Source organism: Heterodontus francisci, chromosome 6 (genome assembly GCF_036365525.1).
Source record: "Heterodontus francisci isolate sHetFra1 chromosome 6, sHetFra1.hap1, whole genome shotgun sequence".
NCBI lineage: Eukaryota > Metazoa > Chordata > Chondrichthyes > Heterodontiformes > Heterodontidae > Heterodontus > Heterodontus francisci.
The window spans coordinates 25348838-25367605 of record NC_090376.1 but is presented as its reverse complement, the minus strand read 5'-3'; the positions used below and the strand labels follow the sequence as shown (position 1 = coordinate 25367605).

General features: G+C 40.6%; 1 protein-coding gene across 1 annotated transcript; it reads right to left on the bottom strand.

Annotated features, from left to right (window-relative positions):
- Window positions 1-4071: 4071 nt before the first annotated feature.
- Window positions 4072-18609, bottom strand: unc50 (unc-50 homolog (C. elegans)). Its single transcript, XM_068033328.1, has 6 exons — window positions 18459-18609; window positions 16463-16747; window positions 11289-11409; window positions 8250-8389; window positions 6038-6139; window positions 4072-5038 (listed from the first exon to the last, which is right to left on the bottom strand). Exons 2-6 carry the CDS (start codon window positions 16740-16742, stop codon window positions 4902-4904), a joined length of 780 nt encoding a protein of 259 aa, XP_067889429.1. The 5' UTR covers window positions 16743-16747; window positions 18459-18609; the 3' UTR covers window positions 4072-4901.
- Between the last annotated feature and the right edge of the window lie 159 nt (window positions 18610-18768).

The window sequence follows — 18768 nt, the reverse complement described above, 5'->3', positions numbered from 1 at the left end:
CCCTTCTCCTTTCTTTCCTTCCCTATCTCTCCTGAACATCTTTCCTGATACATTTAAAATCAATTTTGACTTTGAAATATCTATATCGAAATCCATTTGTTTATTATTTTATTCTTTTATGGCATGTGGGCATTGCTAGCAAGACAGCAATTGTTGCCTACCCCTAATTGCCTTTGACAACCGAGTAGCTTGCTAGGCCATTTCAGAGTGCAGTTGAGAGTCAACCACATTGCTGTGGGTCTGGAGTCACATGTAGGCCAGACCAGGTAAGGACAGCAGATTTCCTTCCCTAAAGGACCAGATGGGTTTTTTACAACAATCGACGGTAGTTTCATGGCACCATTACTGAGAATAACTTGCAATTCCAGATTTTTTATTAACTAACAATTTAAATTCCACCAGCTGCCATGGTGGGATTTGAACTCATGTCCACAGAGCATTACCCTGGGCTCTAGATTACTAGTCCAGTTACATTACCACTACTGTGTACCATTTCCCCAGAGATTTTTTACCTATCTGCTTAATTTGTTTTGATTCCTAAGAATACTATTGATCACTTACATTCAACTGATTTTACAGCTTGGTGTTGACTTTATTACAATCCTCACCTATATTATTTCAACAGGACTTCAAATAGTATCTTATTAAATGTCACTAATTACTCATTCCCCAACAGAATATTGTCAAACTAGTTTTCATAGGTAATTTGCTTTTAATTTCAGTATTATTTGCTTAAGACTCACGCATAGTAATTTTAGTTACCTCTTCAAAAACATGTCTCCATCGTAAGGCACAATCCTGTTTATGGCTGTCACTTTAGTGAGTTGACACTAGCTCTATGCTTTTTCTCTAGTTAACTAGTTCTGCTTTTGATCTTTGTTCTTGTAAATGAGTATAACTTATGAAACAGTGTCTCAAGAACTTTCTCAAGTACATTGGTAACATCACTACGAGTCAGCAATGCATCTCATTAAACAATGGCCTTTTACTTAAAAGAATTTCATGTACACAATTTGATTCATGGCCAAGGCAGTCTGAATAAAAATATGGGTTCAAAGGGTAGAAATAATAATGAAAAACCCTATGGAATTAATAATGGAAAACAATGTCAGTAGTGGAACCATACTCAGAGAAAGTCCTATACATAGGAACACAGGAAGATAAGAACAGGAGTAGGCCATTCAGTCCCTCGAGCCTGTCCAGCCATTCAGTGAGATCATGGCTGATCCGCGGCCTAACTCCATATACCTGCCTTTGGCCCATATCCCTTAATATCGTTGCTTAACAAAAATCTCAGATTTAAAATTAACAACTGTTCTAGCTTCAACTGCTGTTTGTGGGAGAGAGTTCCAAACCTCTACCATCCTTTGCGTGAAGAAGTGCTTCCTAACATCTCTCCTGAACGGTCTGGTCTTAAGTTTTAGACTATGCCCCCTAGTTTTAGAATCGCTAACCAGTGGAAATAGTTTATCTTTATCTAGCCTGTCTTTTCCTGTTAATATCGTGAAGACTTAGATCAGATCACCCCTTAACCTTCTAAATTCTAGTGAAAACAGGTCTGTTTTGTGTAAAATCTCCCCTCGTAACTTAACCCCTGTAGTCCAGGTATCATTCTTGTAAACCTATGTTGCACTCCCTCTGAGGCCAATATATCCTTCCTAAGGTGTGGCACCCAGAACTGCTCACAGTACTCCATGTGGGGTCTAACCAGGGTTTTGTACAGCTGCGGCATAACCTCTGTGTCTTTATAGTCCAATCCTCTCGACATAAAGGCTAGCATTCCATTAGACTTCTTGATTATTTTCTGCACTTACTCGTGGCATTTTAAAGATCGATGCACCTGAACCCCGCCCAAGTCTCTTTGGACATCCGCTGTACTTGACCTCTTTCCATTTAGAAAGTACCCTGCTCTATCTTGTTTTGGTCCAAAATGGATAATCTCACACTTGCCCGCATTGAAATGCACCTGCCACAGTTTTGCCCACTCACCTAGTCTGCCAATATCTCTGTGCTATTTTATGCTATCATCTAGACTGTCTACAATGCCGCCTAACTTTGTATCAGCAAATTTGGATATATGATTTACTATGCCATCATCCAAGTCGTTAATGAATAATGTGAATAATTGAGGCCCCAACACAGATCCCTGCGGGACACCACTAGTCCCACTCTATTTTGCAGGGGAAAATAAATGAGCACAGTCATTAATTATCAGGTAGTTTAATTTTACTGCCATACTAATGCATCTCCCCTGCGTCACTCATAGCTCACAGGATGGTTATGACGTTTAGCTGCTAACCTAGCCTGTCCCTTTAAGGCTAATGCTTTTAGTTGAAGCACTTAAACTATTACCACTTAAAAGCACTGGCCTTAAAGAGACAGGATAGGTGAGCATCAAAGACCAAGTGTTATCTTCAGGTAAAGTGGGGTTAGAGGGTGAAGTTCAATTGAACCATGGTGTGCAGAAGTAATTTAATCCCCATTTTAATATGTATTCTGCCCTTATTTTTATGTAATACTTTGTTTTAATATAATGTAGTTAAATAAGTTATAGCAATTTTGGGAGCCGAGTTGGGTGGTGTATAGGACTTTCTTTTGAGCATAGTGCCACTTCTGGCAAAAGCATGTAATATGTCAAAATACTTTAGATCAGCTTATCAGTCTTAAGTCATTTACCTGATGGTTTATATACAGGCTGTTCTGATAATAAATGTGGACATAGAATCCACAATTGGAAAAAAAAATCAACATAAAGGTGACAAAAACATGACTTGACATAAGGTTTTGTAGATGGTGTGCCTGCAGATGTGGGGTTTTAAATATGTTAAATAAACTGGCAGATTGCCTATGACATTGCTCATGATCACTATAAGCTTCCCTTTAATGATGGGCACATTCTACTCTGTAATGCTGAATGGATTATTCTGCTGTTAAACTGGAGTTGTGTTTTAGTTGGTCTATCGTTTTAAGGCCAGAAAGCCTAACTGGTCCAAGTAAAATTAACATGCATTAAAAAAAAGCTGTTGTAAAGCAGCAGAATGATCCAGCTGAGACATAATTGTGGCATAGGAAGTGAGATAAACAATGAATGACTTACATATTTTTTATGGTTCCAGTGAACAAGTGGCAGAACCCACTCAAAAGTTCACCCCCTTAACATCTTAGGAAGATTACCAACTAAGCTAATGGCAATGATCATAAAACTCAATGGGATGATAATTGGAATGGTCTGCCCTATGCACAGAAGCAGAACAAGCACGCGCTCCAGAGAGCCCTGAGCAACATAACTGCAAGGAGTGCCCTAATGTGAACACTGGGTGCAAAGGGACTGAAGCTGCACAGAGGTAACACACCATGTTCATCAAACCCTTGGCTGTTACATAAATTAGGCCACTGCCCCATAAAGTGATTGAACACCCAAGCAGTAATGCAGCTACACAAATATTTGTTTGGAATGGATGTTGGAGAAGGATACCATCAAAAGCAAATAAAAAAATCTCTTTCCCCTTCAGTCAGAAAATTGCTTGGGCTAAAGCAGGTTCCTGAAGCTCAATATTTCATCTCTGGTGTCCTAGCTTATGGCAGGCCCAAAGCTTAAGAAAATTATGTAAATGAGCTACTCATGCTTTTGTTAACTCTAGAATTAAATATTCCAAAGCTATTCTGGCTAGCCTTCCATCTTCTTCCCTGTGTAAACTGGAGCTCATTCAATAATCTGCTTGCCCGTATCCTAATTCACATCTAGTGCCATTCAGCTATCATCTCTGTGCTCACTGACCTAAGATGTCTCCTGGTCCAGCAACACGTTGATTTTAAAATTCTTGTCCTTGTTTTCAAATTCCTCCCTGCCCTCATCTTGTTATGTGCCTAAGCATCAAATTTTGTTTGATAAGTTCTTGTGACTCACCTCTGGACATTTTACTACATTTACTATTTACTACTACATTACTATTTAAATGCAAGTTGTTGTTGTCACCGCATTACCTGGTGAAGTCAGTATTATCAAGCACAGGCAACTTATCGTCCCTAACAGTTCATGTAATTAAATTTCACAGAAGAACTTAGAATTAGTCTTTGTACACATCAGTGCTTTATTTTTGTTAAAAATGTAGTACTTTTGTTAGGCTTTCAAAGCTTTTAACACAAACTTGTGAGAAAGTACTACCTGAGCATTTGTTTCTCCACCCACAAAAAAGAATAATTTATAACCAGTTTTTCAGATTGCACAGGTGTGTTCTACAGTGAGAGTGCTGACCTTATGGAGAGGTCAGAAATTCATTAGGTTTTTGTTAGGTCTGTCATATGCTTTAAACCAGCTGGAAAGGGCTGTAGATCAGTAACTAAGATCAAGAAAAAATATATAATTTGAAAATGAAAAGACAACATATCTCCCTTTTCCTTTCTCCCTGCCACCCTCCTTCAAGAACAAATACCTCCCAGTCCCATCAGATGGGCTACTCACTCTCTCTTCCCTCTTCTATAAATAAATTCAAAGACCCAATAGCTAAAGTAGGGAAAGACTGTAAGGAAATGTTTATTAAAGCTTCTTAATAAAAAGTTATGATCTTTTTGTAAAAAAAAACTGTCAGAACTATTGCTGTTAAAGGAATGTACTTCATTGAACAGTTTGATAAATATAAAATATACAATATGGTCTGATTGCTGGGTTCAATATCCTACATTCACGCAATAGAAAAAGTTCTGCCACAATTGACCAAACAATGAAAAACAAAGCAGTTATACTCTTGAAATCATCTCTCAAATGTCTCCGGATATGTAAGTATCAGTATGTACAGAACTTATTTACAACTTATACAAATGTCAAAGCTGCATTACACATCGTCAACACAGCAAAAGCAAACATTATATTCAGTAAAGGTTTTATTCGATAATTGTATCTTCTACTGCACTCTGTACTTGTAGAACCAGCACAGTCCTTTGGTGAAGTTCCATCCCAGCCCCAGTGACAGCAAGTACAAAAGGATGAGGAGACCAAATGGATATAGTAGGGCAACTGTGTTCTTCAGAAATGGCAATGCTAAAGGAAGAAATATACCAGATAAGTAAATAGCTACATGAGGGAGAAAGGACTAGAAGGACATGCAGATGGATTTAGATGAAGTAGGGTGGGAGGAGGCTAGTGTGGAGCATAAACATCAGCAAAGAACAGTTGGGCCGAAGAGCTTGCTTCTATGCTGTAAAATAAATACGTAACTGAGAAATGAAAACTGGACTAAAGAAAATAAACTATGTGGATCATTATGTAGACCATCTCCAGTGTAATTCCTGTAATCCAGCAACCAATCAATATGCATTCAGTTAATAACATCTGGACACACAACTGATTCAATCATGGCTTTCAAAAGAGAATTGTTTGCAGGGCTACAGGCAAAATGGTGGGGAAATGGGACGAGGTGAGTGGCTCTTCTACAGAGCTGGCACAGACACAATAGGCCGAATGGCCTCCTTCTGTGCTGTAACCATTCTATGATACTATTTGAAACTAGCATAGATTCACTGGGCATTGATACAGTTCCTCTGATTCCAGTCAAAATTCCCAAACTCAGCTGAGCAAGGACCAAGCGGTTTTCCAGAGAGAGAGGGGGGAAAAGAAAAGAACAATCATCCCAAGTGCAACTGATTCAATTTGAGACACCGGCAATATTAAAAAAATCTTAGCCTGTGAGGTGTCATATGGCCCAATGGGTAAACACATTACTGGGTGCAACATGGGGCCATATAGACTAGGATAGGTGCAGGCATGTGCTGAATTCATTGGGAATGCTACAGTTATATTCATGCTAGGAACAAAGGACAATCATCCACCATTCTACTCTCATTGCTGCTGGAAAGCATTTGTGGATATTGGGCAAAGGCAGGCTCATACAAAGAACGAATCTTTCAGTGACAGTTGGTGCCTGAGGATAGTATCTTTAGATAAAAAATTTTAAAAATGCAAGGGAAAGAATTAAATCTTTTCAATTTAGCCCCTTTCATCTTGTGCTTATAAAAAAGTGCATTTAAAACTTATACTTACCACTGTATCCAAGAAAAGTAACATAGATGTAATATCCAATACCAATCAGCCAGAAGATGTTACCAACAAAGTAAGCAAGAAACCCATCTCTGATGATAATATCTGTCCAGAAATTGAGATAATTAAATAAAATGTTTAAATAGCTGTCACTACCTACACAAAAATTAATAATTTTGGCCACATTTTCAACACAAGCATTACTATTAAAATAGCTGCATGAACACAGATCTGAGAGCAACACACAGCAGGAAACTGCACAGTACAAGTAACTGGACATCTTGGATTATTTTATTAAAACTTGCTGATGCAGCCAAAACCAGTTGTCTTATAGACAGATTCCTTAACAGTTTCCTATCAGATTCCTATCAGAGGGTTAGATAGGGTGGATAGTGAGAGTCTTTTTCCTCGGATGGTGATGGCAAACACGAGGGGACATAGCTTTAAGTTGAGGGGTGATAGATATAGGACAGATGTTGGAGGTAGTTTCTTTACTCAGAGAGTAGTAGGGGCGTGGAACGCCCTGCCTGCAACAGTAGTAGACTCGCCAACTTTAAGGGCATTTAAGTGGTCATTGGATAGACATATGAATGAAAATGGAATAGTGTAGGTCAGATGGTTTCACAGGTCGACGCAACATCGAGGGCCGAAGGGCCTGTACTGCGCTGTAATGTTCTAATTCCAATTCTAATTCAGTACCAATGCAATTTTATGGTATGAACTTGGATCAGCTGATCAGAGACTGGTTAATCTCATTTCATTTAGCAACATCAAACCCAAGAAAAGACCCCTGTCTGCCTCAATTCAAAGGTTGCCAGTGAAAATACACTGCAACTATTCAGTGTTGATGTTGTATCACTACATCAGGCAGACTGAGGAAGGAGATGCTACTGCATTCTGCATCAGCATCTCTGCTTTAGATTTCTATCTGAAAATGTGACATCTGGTAGGTCTGGCATTGTACCTAGTGATGAAAATGAACAGTTCCTTCTCTCAGTATGGCTGGCACCAGTCATACGTTTCAAGCTTCATTTCTTTCCCCTCATTTTCACATTTACTAAAGCGAAACCTATCCACACATTCAAGGAGAACCATCTGTATTGGACCTTAATTCTTTTTTGAAATAATTAAGCATCCCAAGACGCCCGAAGATGATGGCATTGCGCCTCCCTGAATTCTGTTATGGAACAATCTTTCTATCAGCTTTAGTGAAATTTAGGCTGTTTTTTCATGCAACTGTACTGCTAGTTTAACTGATGGTCATTAAATTTGAAGTAAAGGCTTAGGTTTGGAAAAGTAAGCTGAGATGGAGCAAGCTCATTAATCAACATTTAAGATGATATGGTGAAATTTGGAGATGACTGTTTTGGAGCTGTTCCCCCCCCCCCCCCCCCCCCATGCAACACATGATTCACTATCAATTACATCACTGCAATGGATTACATACGCATTGCAAATACAGAATATATTTAGTGACTGCATCACAGCTTACAGTTAGACAAGATCAGCAGTGATGTTATTGCTATATTGCAAAAATACAAAATCGAGAAGTAGTTCAGCGAAGTTTCCAGTCTTCAAATTTTTCTGTTCTTTTCCCACCATTTGGCCCCTTTCCTCAAGGTTTTGACTCCTAGCCGGCATAGCGTTTGATAGGCACTCTCCAGCACCTTGTCCGTTTGATCATTATTCATGTGTGAGCATCAGTCAGATTAATCAACCTCAGAAACATCACAACTGACCCCAATACTGTCAACCAATGCCAACACTCGTGAGCTTCCAGCAAGAATGGCTGGATTGCGATCAGGTGTGAGAACTCTGGCCAACCTTTCTCTTCCCAACCACTATTATTCAGTCCCATTGTAGCACCTCTGCTGCCATTTGGTTGAGATCAAACCTGGCATCTATATAACTCAGCTTCTCACAACATACATTCAAATGCAGCATCAGGAGAGACTTGTGAGCTGCTTCTAAAGCACAGCACTATAAGTAAATATTGGTTGGCATCAGTATTGATACACTTCCACTATCATCAATTGTGCCAACCAGACTAAATTTCAAGCCCGTAACATTTCAAGTATCATTTCTTCCCCTTAAACACTACATTTTCAGTGTTTTTAAATACTGAGTGGCAAAATTTGGTTTGGAACAATACTGAAGAATTTTACAGTGCTTGATAAAATAAAGAGGTTCAAACAATAGAAAACAGGAGACTTACGGTTAATAAAGAACAGCTGAATAAAATGCAAGATCACAAGAAGTGGATAGAAAGCATTTAGATGAATGTCAAAGGCATATCCCCATTCCACATCGTAGCCTTTAGTTTGAGGCTTCATCAAATATCTGTTGGTAATAAACCTGGAAACAAAATACAACAATGTGCACATTACAGAACAACTACTTGAACTTATATCAACAACTTATGTAGAGATGCTCCCAGTACTTGAGAGGGGTAAACAGACAATGAGACAGTAATTAGAAATGAGGAAATTGATGTAATAGTGATAACAGAAATGTGACTGCAGCTTGGATAGGATTGGTAGTTAAATACTGTTTCTATAATTACTACAGAAAAGAGAGGGAAGGAAGAGGTGGTGGTAGAGTAGCCAGGTTAATCAGAAATAACCATGCAGTAGCAAGGACACAACTAATAAAGAGATAGAAATAGAATCTATATGGGCTGAGATGAAGGACAGGAAGGTATCAGTCAAACTATTAGAGGTATATTACAGATCATCAAGTACTGCAAAGAAAATGGAGATAGAAATAGGATAAATCTATGAAATTAGTAAAGAGAAAAATCATAACCATGGGGTATTTCAACTACTCCAAAATAAATTGGCAAGGAGAGGGAGTAAAAGGTGAGAAAGGATTGGAGCTTTTACAATGTTAATAAGGCTTTTCTTGATCCAGTATACAAGAAGCCCATCGAGAGAGGAAGCACTGTTAGACCTAGAACTGGAGTAGATAAGAGAAGTAAACAAGGTTAAACATCTAAGGAGTGGTGATCACAATATAGAATATGCTGATTGTTTAAAACTACTTTTAAAATGGTCCTTCCAGCAGGAGCAGGCTAGTGATCAGAAACAGGAGTAAATAAAAGCAAAATACTGCAGATGCTGGAAATCTGAAATAAGAACAAGAAATGCTGGAAATACTCAACAGGTCTGGCAGCATCTGTGGAGAGAGAAGCAAAGTTAACGTTTCGGGTCAGTGACCCTTCTTCGGAACTGACAAATATTAGAAATGTCAAGGGTTATAAGCAAGTAAAGCGGGGGTGGGGCAAGAGATAACAAAGGAGGTGGTGTAGATTGGACAAGGCCACAGAATAGCTGACCAGAAGGTCATGGAGCAAAAGCAAACAATATGTTAATGGTGTGTTGAAAGACAAAGCATTAGTACAGATAGGGTGCTAACGGACTGAAGATTGAACAGCAGCAAGCACAAACATGAAAAAAAGTGGGTAAGCAAACTGAACAAACTACCATGAAATGAAATAAACATACAAAACAAAATGTAAAAAATGTAAAGAAGAATAACTAAAAATAAAAGTAAAAGTAAAATGGGGGGCCCGTCATGCTCTGAAATTATTGAACTCAATGTTCAGTCCGGCAGGCTGTAGTGTGCCTAATCAGAAAATGAGATGCTGTTCCTCGAGCTTGCGTTGATGTTCACTGGAACACGGCAGCAAGCCCAGGATAGAGATGTGAGCATGAGAGCAGGGGGGGGGGGGGGGTGTTGAAATGGCAAGCAACTGGAAGCTCAGGGTCAGAAACAGGAGGTCTGCTGATTCTTCCATCCCGTATATCCAGAAACTGACATTAGCAAACTCAACAATGACCAGATACTGAACTTCAGGTTCAACACTAGACTTCCCTGAACTAAATGGACAAATACCTTAGTGGACATTGCATTTACCCATACAGCCGCTAGGGGAGTAATATTGTAGCTTTAACCTTAAGATAGCACATACTGCAGTGCAATCCCCAAATCGAAAAAAATACAGGCCAGAACTTTATGGCTCCCAAACGAGCAGGCTGGTGGCGAGGGAGGGGGCGAAGGTTAAATTGAGCGGGAGGTGGGTGGGGGGGCTATTCCCGACCCCCTCCAGCCCCTGCTGCAATTTTACATGGGGCAGTAATTATAGAAACAGTATTTAACTACCAATCCTATCCAAGCGGTGGCGAGAAACGGCCTGCCCACCCCAGGCCAAACAAGGCCCTTAAGTGGCCAATTAACTGGCACTTAAGGGCCTCCTCCCGCCGCCGCGGGTATTTTACCCTCGGCGGCTAGACGGCAACAGCCTCAAAAACCCTGCCTGGTAAAATCAGGCAGCCTTCTTGCGGGCTGGGTGCGGGAGGGTGGCCCTCCTGATCAAGCACCCTGCACCCCACCAAGGGCTGCTCCCAAAGCCCTAATCACCCCCAGCGCACAACAGTCCCAAACCTAACCGACCCCCACTTGCCTCGCCCCGATTGACCCTGGCTCCTCAGGCCCGGCAGAGCTGGGCTCGCCACCGACTTTTCAGACAGTGGGCAGGGCCTCCCGCCCAATGTAAAATTCCGGCCATACAGCCTCATCTTAATTCAAAGCCCATTAATTTGAACTAGCTGTTAATTTGGAATGAAACTGTAAAACACCACACCTCCTGTGTTGTTTTGTTAAAAATTGCCCAATTCAAACTGCAGGATAATTTAAATTTTTTTTTTGGAGCATGATTTCAAAGTGCAATTTTACTTACAGCACTGGCTCAGGTCCTGAAACTTAATTTCAAGAGTGTATTCTTTAGAGAATTTACACAAAAAAAAAAAATCAACAGCAACATAAAATTAAAAAGCCCAACAAAATAGCGATAATATTTACAGTAACTTTCATTTCTGCCTAATTTACAGCATTTCCTCATGCAGAATACTGTACCTAACACTACAAAACAGCAGTTTATAATTTATACTGCTGCTGTTCAATCAACTGAAGTTCTCACTGATTAAGCAAGATGTCAATTTCAGGCAGAAATGCATAAATAAATTATAATATTTTACATTGAAGACTACAACTGCCACGTTTTGTAAGTTATAGAGCCCCCTGCTGAAAAGTACATGTTTAACTAACTATTGCATTAGCACAGGATCAGGCTATTGATTGCATCCTTATTCCTGGCTGCAAGCTCTTAAAATTATATTGTTCCACACATCTCCTACACCTGGTATTCCTAGTAGCCAGTACAAGGTATTAAAATGAAGTTTTTTAAAAAACATACCACATTAATGTTGCGATTAGTAGTCCAACTCCTACACAGTCAATGAAGACGACCCACAGCAAAAGCTTTATTGTTTCAAAAAATCCCATTCCTAATACAAATCCAAAACCTATGGTAGAGACTGCAAAGAACAAAAATTCATTCTTATGTTGAATTCTTTCAGATTTTCAACACAATATATTGTTTTATATTTGCTTTTTAACCAAAAGACTCATTTACAGCTGACATCTTAAAAACTGGCATGAAGTTTGAACACTGATCCAAAAGAGCAAATCAACTTTATGAATTCACAAAGCACTTACAGTGTCTTCTAATTTTTATGGTTTGCTATTGGAACTCTTTATTGTGTTATAATCACGATAGCTGAGAACAATTAACTTAGCACAGGCACTAGTATGGATCAAATCTGGGATCTTCTGGGCGATACTACTCAGCTACTCACTGAAGAACCTCACTGCATTATCGTGGAATTATTATTAGGGTTTTAAAAATTGTAATATTCCAGAGGACCAGTTAGTGATGAAATAAATATTTATTATGAGAAATCCTTCACCTTAAAGTGGACTAGGATTGCATTTTACAACTCGAGACCATATTAGTTAGATTTATTTGATTGTGGTTAGCTGTTTACTTAAATAAAGTCATAGAGAGATACAGCACTGAAACAGGCCCTTCGGCCCACCGAGTCTCTGCCGACCAACAACCACCCATTTATACTAATCCTACATTAATCCCATATTCCCTACCACATCCCCACCATTCTCCTACCACCTACCTACACTAGGGACAATTTACAATGGCCAATTTACCTATCAACCTGCAAGTCTTTGGCTGTAGGAGGAAACCGGAGCACCCAGCGGAAACCCACGCGGTCACAGGGAGAACTTGCAAACTCTGCACAGGCAGTACCCAGAACCGAACCCGGGTCGCTGGAGCTGTGAGGCTGCGATGCTAACCACTGCACCATTGTGCCGCCCCAATGTTTAAATTAATGGATGATTGGAAATACAAAAAATTACTTCAGGTTAAACCAGTACAATAAGGCAAGGTGAAAATTCAAAACTGGTTAGAAGCAAATTTATGAAAAGCATGATGAACTTCTAGATGTGATGGTGGAAGCAAAGATTTTGGAATCACTTAGCCAATGTTTCACTATAGTGACAGTTTGTTCTGGATAGGCAAAACACACACACACGCAATTTGTAATCAGAATTTTCACTACACTTCTGCAGCTGAATATCCTCAAGTACACACGGGGCGGGGGGGAAGCATGTGCTTCTCATTACCTATGAGCGCCAAAGTCACCAGCTGGTACCCAATTCATATTCTGTGTTGAATAGTGGTACTTTCAGTCCTTTAGATTGAACCATCTATTAAAAGGGTCACTTTTCTTTATTTGTTCATGAGATGTGGGCGTCGCTGGCTACGCCAGCATTTATTGCCCATCTCTAATTGCCCTTGAGAAGGTGGTGGTGAGCTGCCTTCTTGAACCACTGCAGTTCTTTTTTTTTAACTTTAAAATAACTTTAATGGTAGCAACTTTGTACAGATTAATCTTTCTTCGCAGCTGCCTTTCTCATTGCTGCCAGCACATTGCTGAGTTCTTCTCTCTTCCTCTTGGCACGGATGTGCGTACCAACTCTCTTTTTGATGAATTTGAGTGCACGCTTGTCTTTAGAGACCACTGCAGTTCTTGTGGTGTTTGCTTCAGAAGCAGCAAAATAACAGCCAATCACATTAGGTGATAGGATCAAAAACAGGTCATTATACAGTACACCTGACTGGTTCCAAATTAGCAATACAGGACACCATGTATTGAGTATGTTCCAGACTACTTCCATTGTCACAACACAGTATTAGATATAGGGACCATGAAAAAGGAGTAGAATAGCTTTACTGGGATGATACCAGGGAAGGAATAGTACAGTTTTGATTAGAGATTTGAAAATCGAGGGTTAAATTCACATTAGTAGAGAATCCTAAGGGGGAATCTAACAGAACAAATATTTATCTTCATTTAACCTTTTAAAATTGTGAAAATTCACTGTTTGGTGAATTGGTAACATGGCAGCATAAATTGAGGATTACTATGAGAAGCATATAGGGGGAGATTAGAAGAATTTTCACACAAAGGACAGAAGGGACTATTAGGAAATGAATCATTGCTGGAAGTGGCTATTGAAGTTGAATCAATTATAGGGCCTACGAGATTTAAATATACATTTGTAAAAGCAAAAACAGCAAAGGGTACAGAGTAAAAGCAGGGATTGGAGTCAAAATGGATGGATGGCTCCAATTCGCACTTAGATTTCTATGATTCCATAATAAAGGTATGGGAGCATAGTGACTACATTACTGGACTAGTAATCCAGAAGCCTGGATTAATGGTCCGGAGACATGAATTCAAATTCCAACAAGGCAGCTGGGGAATTTAAATTTAAAATTAAATAAATCTGGAATAAAAATCTATTATCAATAATAATGACCATGAAACTACTGTCATAAAAAACCCCATCTGGTTCACTAATGTCCTTGGGAAGGAAATCTGCCATCCTTACCTGGTCTGGCCTACATGCGACTCCAAACCTACAGCAATGTGGTTGACTCTTAACTGCTCCCTGAAATGGCGAAGTAGGACACTCAGTTGCATTCAAAAAGATAGCTCACCACTGCTTTCTCAAGGGCAATTAGGGATGGGCAATAAATGTTGGCCTTGTCAGCGATGCTCACATCCCATGAATAAATAAAAGGTCAGAAATACACAAAAAATTAAATTTACAGTAAGATGAAAGATAAGTGCAGTCCTCGGGTGAAGGTGCTAAATTGGGGGAAGGCTAATAATAATATTAGGCAGGAACTGAAGAATTTAGATTGGGGGTGGCTGTTTGAGGGTAAATCAACATCTGACATGTGGGAGTCTTTCAAATGTCAGTTGATCAGAATCCAGGACCAGCATGTTCCTGTGAGGAAGAAGGATAAGTTTGGCAAGTTTCGGGAACCTTGGATAACACAGGATATTGTGAGCCTCGTCAAAAAGAAAAAGGAAGCATTTGTAAGGGCTGGAAGGCTAGGAACAGACAAATCCCTTGAGGAATATAAAGACAGTAGAAAGGAACTTAAGCAAGGAGTCAGGAGGGCTAAAAGGGGTCATGAAAAGTCACTGGCAAACAGGATTAAGGATAATCCCAGGGCTTTTTATACATATATAAAGAGCAAGAGGGTAACTAGGGAAAGAATTGGCCCACTCAAGGTCAGAGAAGGGAATCTATGTGTGGAGCCAGAGGAAATGGGCGAGGTGCTAAATGATTATTTTGCATCAGTATTCACCAAAGAGAAGGACTTGGTGGATGATGAGCCTAGGGAAAGGAGTGTAGATAGTCTCAGTCATCTCATTATCAAAAAGGAGGTGGTGTTGGGTGTCTTGCAAAGCATTAAGGTAGTTAAGTCCCCAGGGCCTGATGGGATCTACCCCAGAATACTAAGGGAGGCAAGGGAAGAAATTGCTGGGGCCTTGACAGAAATCTTTGCATCCTCATTGGCTATAGGTGAGGTCCCAGAGGACTGGAGAATAGCCAATGTTGTTCCTTTGTTTAAGAAGGGTAGCAAGGATAATCCAGAAAATTATAGGCCGGTGAGCCTTACATCAGTGGTAGGGAAATTATTAGAGAGGATTCTTCGGGACAGGATTTACTCCCATTTGGAAACAAACAAACTTATTAGGGAGAGGAAGCATGGTTTTGTGAAGGGGAGGTCGTGTCTCACTAATTTGATTGAGTTTTTTGAGGAAGTGACAAAGATGAATGATGAAGGAAGGGCAGTGGATGTCATCTCTATGGACTTCAGTAAAGCCTTTGACAAGGTCCCCCATGGCAGACTGGTACAAAAGGTGAAGTCACACGGGATCAGAGGTGAGCTGGCAAGATGGATACAGAACTGGCTCTGTCATACAAGACAGAGGGTAGCAATGGAAGGGTGCTTTCGTGAATGGAGGGATGTGACTAGTGGTGTTCCGCAGGGATCAGTGCTGGGACCTTTCCTCTTTGTAGTATATATAAATGATTTGGAGGAAAATGTAGCTGGTCTGATTAGTAAGTTTGCGGACGACACAAAGGTTGGTGGAGTTGAGGACAGTGATGAGGATTGTCAGAGGATACAGCAGGATATAGATCGGTTGCAGACTTTGGCAGAGAAATGGCAGATGGAGTTTAATCCGGACAAATGAGAGGCAATGCATTTTGGAAGATCTAATACAGGTGGGAGGTATACAGTAAATGGCAGAACCCTTAGGAGTATTGACAGACAGAGAGATCTGGGCGCACAGGTCCACAGGTCACTGAAAGTGGTAACGCAGGTGGATAAGGTAGTCAAGAAGGCATACGGCATGCTTGCCTTCATCGGTCAGGGCATAGAGTATATAAATTGGCAAGTCATGCTGCAGCTGTACAGAACTTTAGTTAGACCACACTTAGAATATTGCGTGCAATTCTGATCGCCACACTACCAGAAGGATGTGGAGGCTTCGGAGAGGGTACAGAAGAGGTTTACCAGGATGTTGCCTGGTCTGGAGGGCATTAGCTATGAGGAGAGGTTGGAAAAACTCGGATTATTTTCACTGGAACGACGGAGGTGGAGGGGTGACATGATAGAGGTTTACAAAGTTATGAGAGGCATGGACAGAGTGGATAGACAGAAGCTTTTTCCCAAGGTGGAAGAGTCAGTTACTAGGGGACATAGGTTTAAGGTGAGAGGGGCAAAGTTTAGAGGGGAGGTGCGGGGCAAGTTCTTTACACACAGGGTAGTGAGTGTCTGGAACTTGCTGCCGGAGGAGGTGGTGGAAGCAGGTACGATAATGACGTTTAAGAGGCATCTTGACAAATACATGAATAGGATGGGAATAGAGGGATACGGTCCCCGTAAGTGCAGAAGATTTTAGTTTAGGCAGGCATCAAGATCGGCGCAGGCTTGGAGGGCCGAATGGCCTGTTCCTGTGCTGTACTGTTCTTTGTACAGAATTCTCTAAATAAATTTTGTAAGAATAGTTTATGTTACCTTCAATCTTACAATGACAGCATCCTTGTATAACCACGCAACAGACAGTATGCTCTATTTCACACCACCATTCATGTCCAATTATAGGATGTCTTACGACAGAGATTTTTCAAAAGGACACTTACCACATAACCAGATACTGAGCAAAACTAGGAAGGCAGGGTCATCTCTGGCCCACTGGTCCTTAGTCTGTTTTCTGTAATGAAAGTTTCTGTACACCATCTGTGGGGATGTAAATAGGTACAACATCTGCCACATGGCAAATTCGAAATCCATCTGCTTAAAACGAAAGAGCCGCCTGAGGTACTTGTACCGCTTGGCTCCAGCTGTATGTCGTGCAGCATCCCGGGAATGTAGAGCACCATTCCCTTGGCCAGTGGGACTATATGTTGTTGTTGGTAACATGTTTGCTGCCAAAAAAAAGCACAATACTCAAAACCAGGATTTTTTTTTTTAAATTACACTCCCAATCATCACTTCCATGCAACATTTGACATTCAGTTCCCAACATAACAGACCAACTGTTAAACAACCTTCTATGGCTTGGCAATAGCATGCTTGCCTACACTTTTCATACTTGAATTTAAGATATCCATTTCAATGGCTGAATGGACTGTTGTACCTTGACCAGCACAGTACATTAAGATAGCTGAATTTTGTTTTCTTCACAGTTAGATTAAATCAGTAGACACCAATATGGATGATGACTATATGAAAAGCTGTTACAAAATGTAATTAAGTTAAAGTACTAAGACTGCAAACACTAAAGTAGCAATACTTTAACATGTAATTTGTTTTTTCCATACAGCCTAACAGTACAAAACAGTAACACTACAGTGCAGTCACTGGACCAGACAACAGTGGAGTCCGTTTCCACAAATCTTCAGACAGCATGCTCATAATTTTGTTCAGGGAGGTGGGTCAGATGACATCACAAAATGTCATCTGAATGCTGATGTTCGATTACTCGATCACACTCCCATTTAGCATTTTTTAAAAGCAGCCATCAAAAGCAAGTGCATGGCATCATAAAGTCTACATTGAAAAACTACTTGCAATCACTGCAAAGTTAAAAAATAATGTATAGCCCAGAATATCTTCAGGGAAATTTGCTCAAGCTCAAAATGAAGCATGAGCAAATGAAGCAAGAGACCTTCTGGGGCATACAATGAGAGAGGGTTTCTGAAGTGTACCTTCCAGAAGACAGTCAACCCTCAGGTAGAAAACATGAATCACTCCGCTCTTAGTAACCAGAAAAATGGTCCTACATGCCAGAGTTTGACTGCATATGACCCCTGCAGTTCTTCAAAAGGATGTAACTACATGAAATACTTAAAGAATGCCGATATGACAATTGCCAGTGTTAGTTATTAGTCAGTGGCGTTCCCTATTGAATTTGCATTTTTTGTTTAAGAGGAACTTATCATTACTTTTCAAACAACTGAATCACCCTTAAAAATTACATCAAAATTTTTGGAATTGATAATGTGTCTCGTTTTGTTTTCTCTCTTGAAAGCATCAATTTAGGCTGATCCCTCAGCATACCCTGTTCCATGTGTGCATTAGAAAGTGGCAACGGTTGTAAGGGACATCATAACTGAGCCAAATATGTTTTCAGACACAAAGTTTCCAGCATGCACCCACTGGTTAGCACTGGGAGGGAAATCCTGCCAGTTCCTTTTCCTGCACCCAGAGTAATCCTATCAAAACAACTGTGATGAGCTAAATCAGCAAAGACGAGAGATGACATCAAGCACCTTCTTGAACTCTCTAACACCCCAAATGTGTAATCATGGGAGGACAGCCAGAGTCCCACATCTTTAGTACCCATAAGATGAAGCTCATTACTGCGCCGTTCTGATGATGAAGTCACAGACCTGAAATATTAACTCTGTTTCTCCCTCTCTCCACTGTTGCTGCTAGACCTGCTGAGTATTTCCAGCACTTTCTGTTTCCATTTCATTACTGCGCCATCTGTGCTGACAGACTGCAGCAGATTCCTCTGACCAGGGGAGGCCCAGTGCCTTCCTCCTGCCCAAAAAGCGGGCTGGAAGGACGGTCTCTTCTCCACCTTCACTCCCATATCTCAATAACTCGCTATTCCCACCGTCGTTAGCTTACCTCAGGGTGTTACTAACCCGGACACAATCAAACCCCGGTGGGGGGAGGGGGGGAAATAAATCCAAACCTCCCCACGTCTCCTCTCACTTCCCCCAAATCAGCAAGCAAACCCTACACGTCGCAAGGAGCAACCCTGACGTCACTTCATCCACGGCGCGCATGCGTCGCCCTAACGCTGGGATTAGTGGGAATTGCAGTCCTTCACAGTACGCATGTCTAGCGTGCTGGGAGTTGCAGTCCTTCACAGTGCGCATGTTTGGCGTTTGTGTAAAGTGAGTTACAGTCCTTATAGTTCTGATGAAGGGTCATT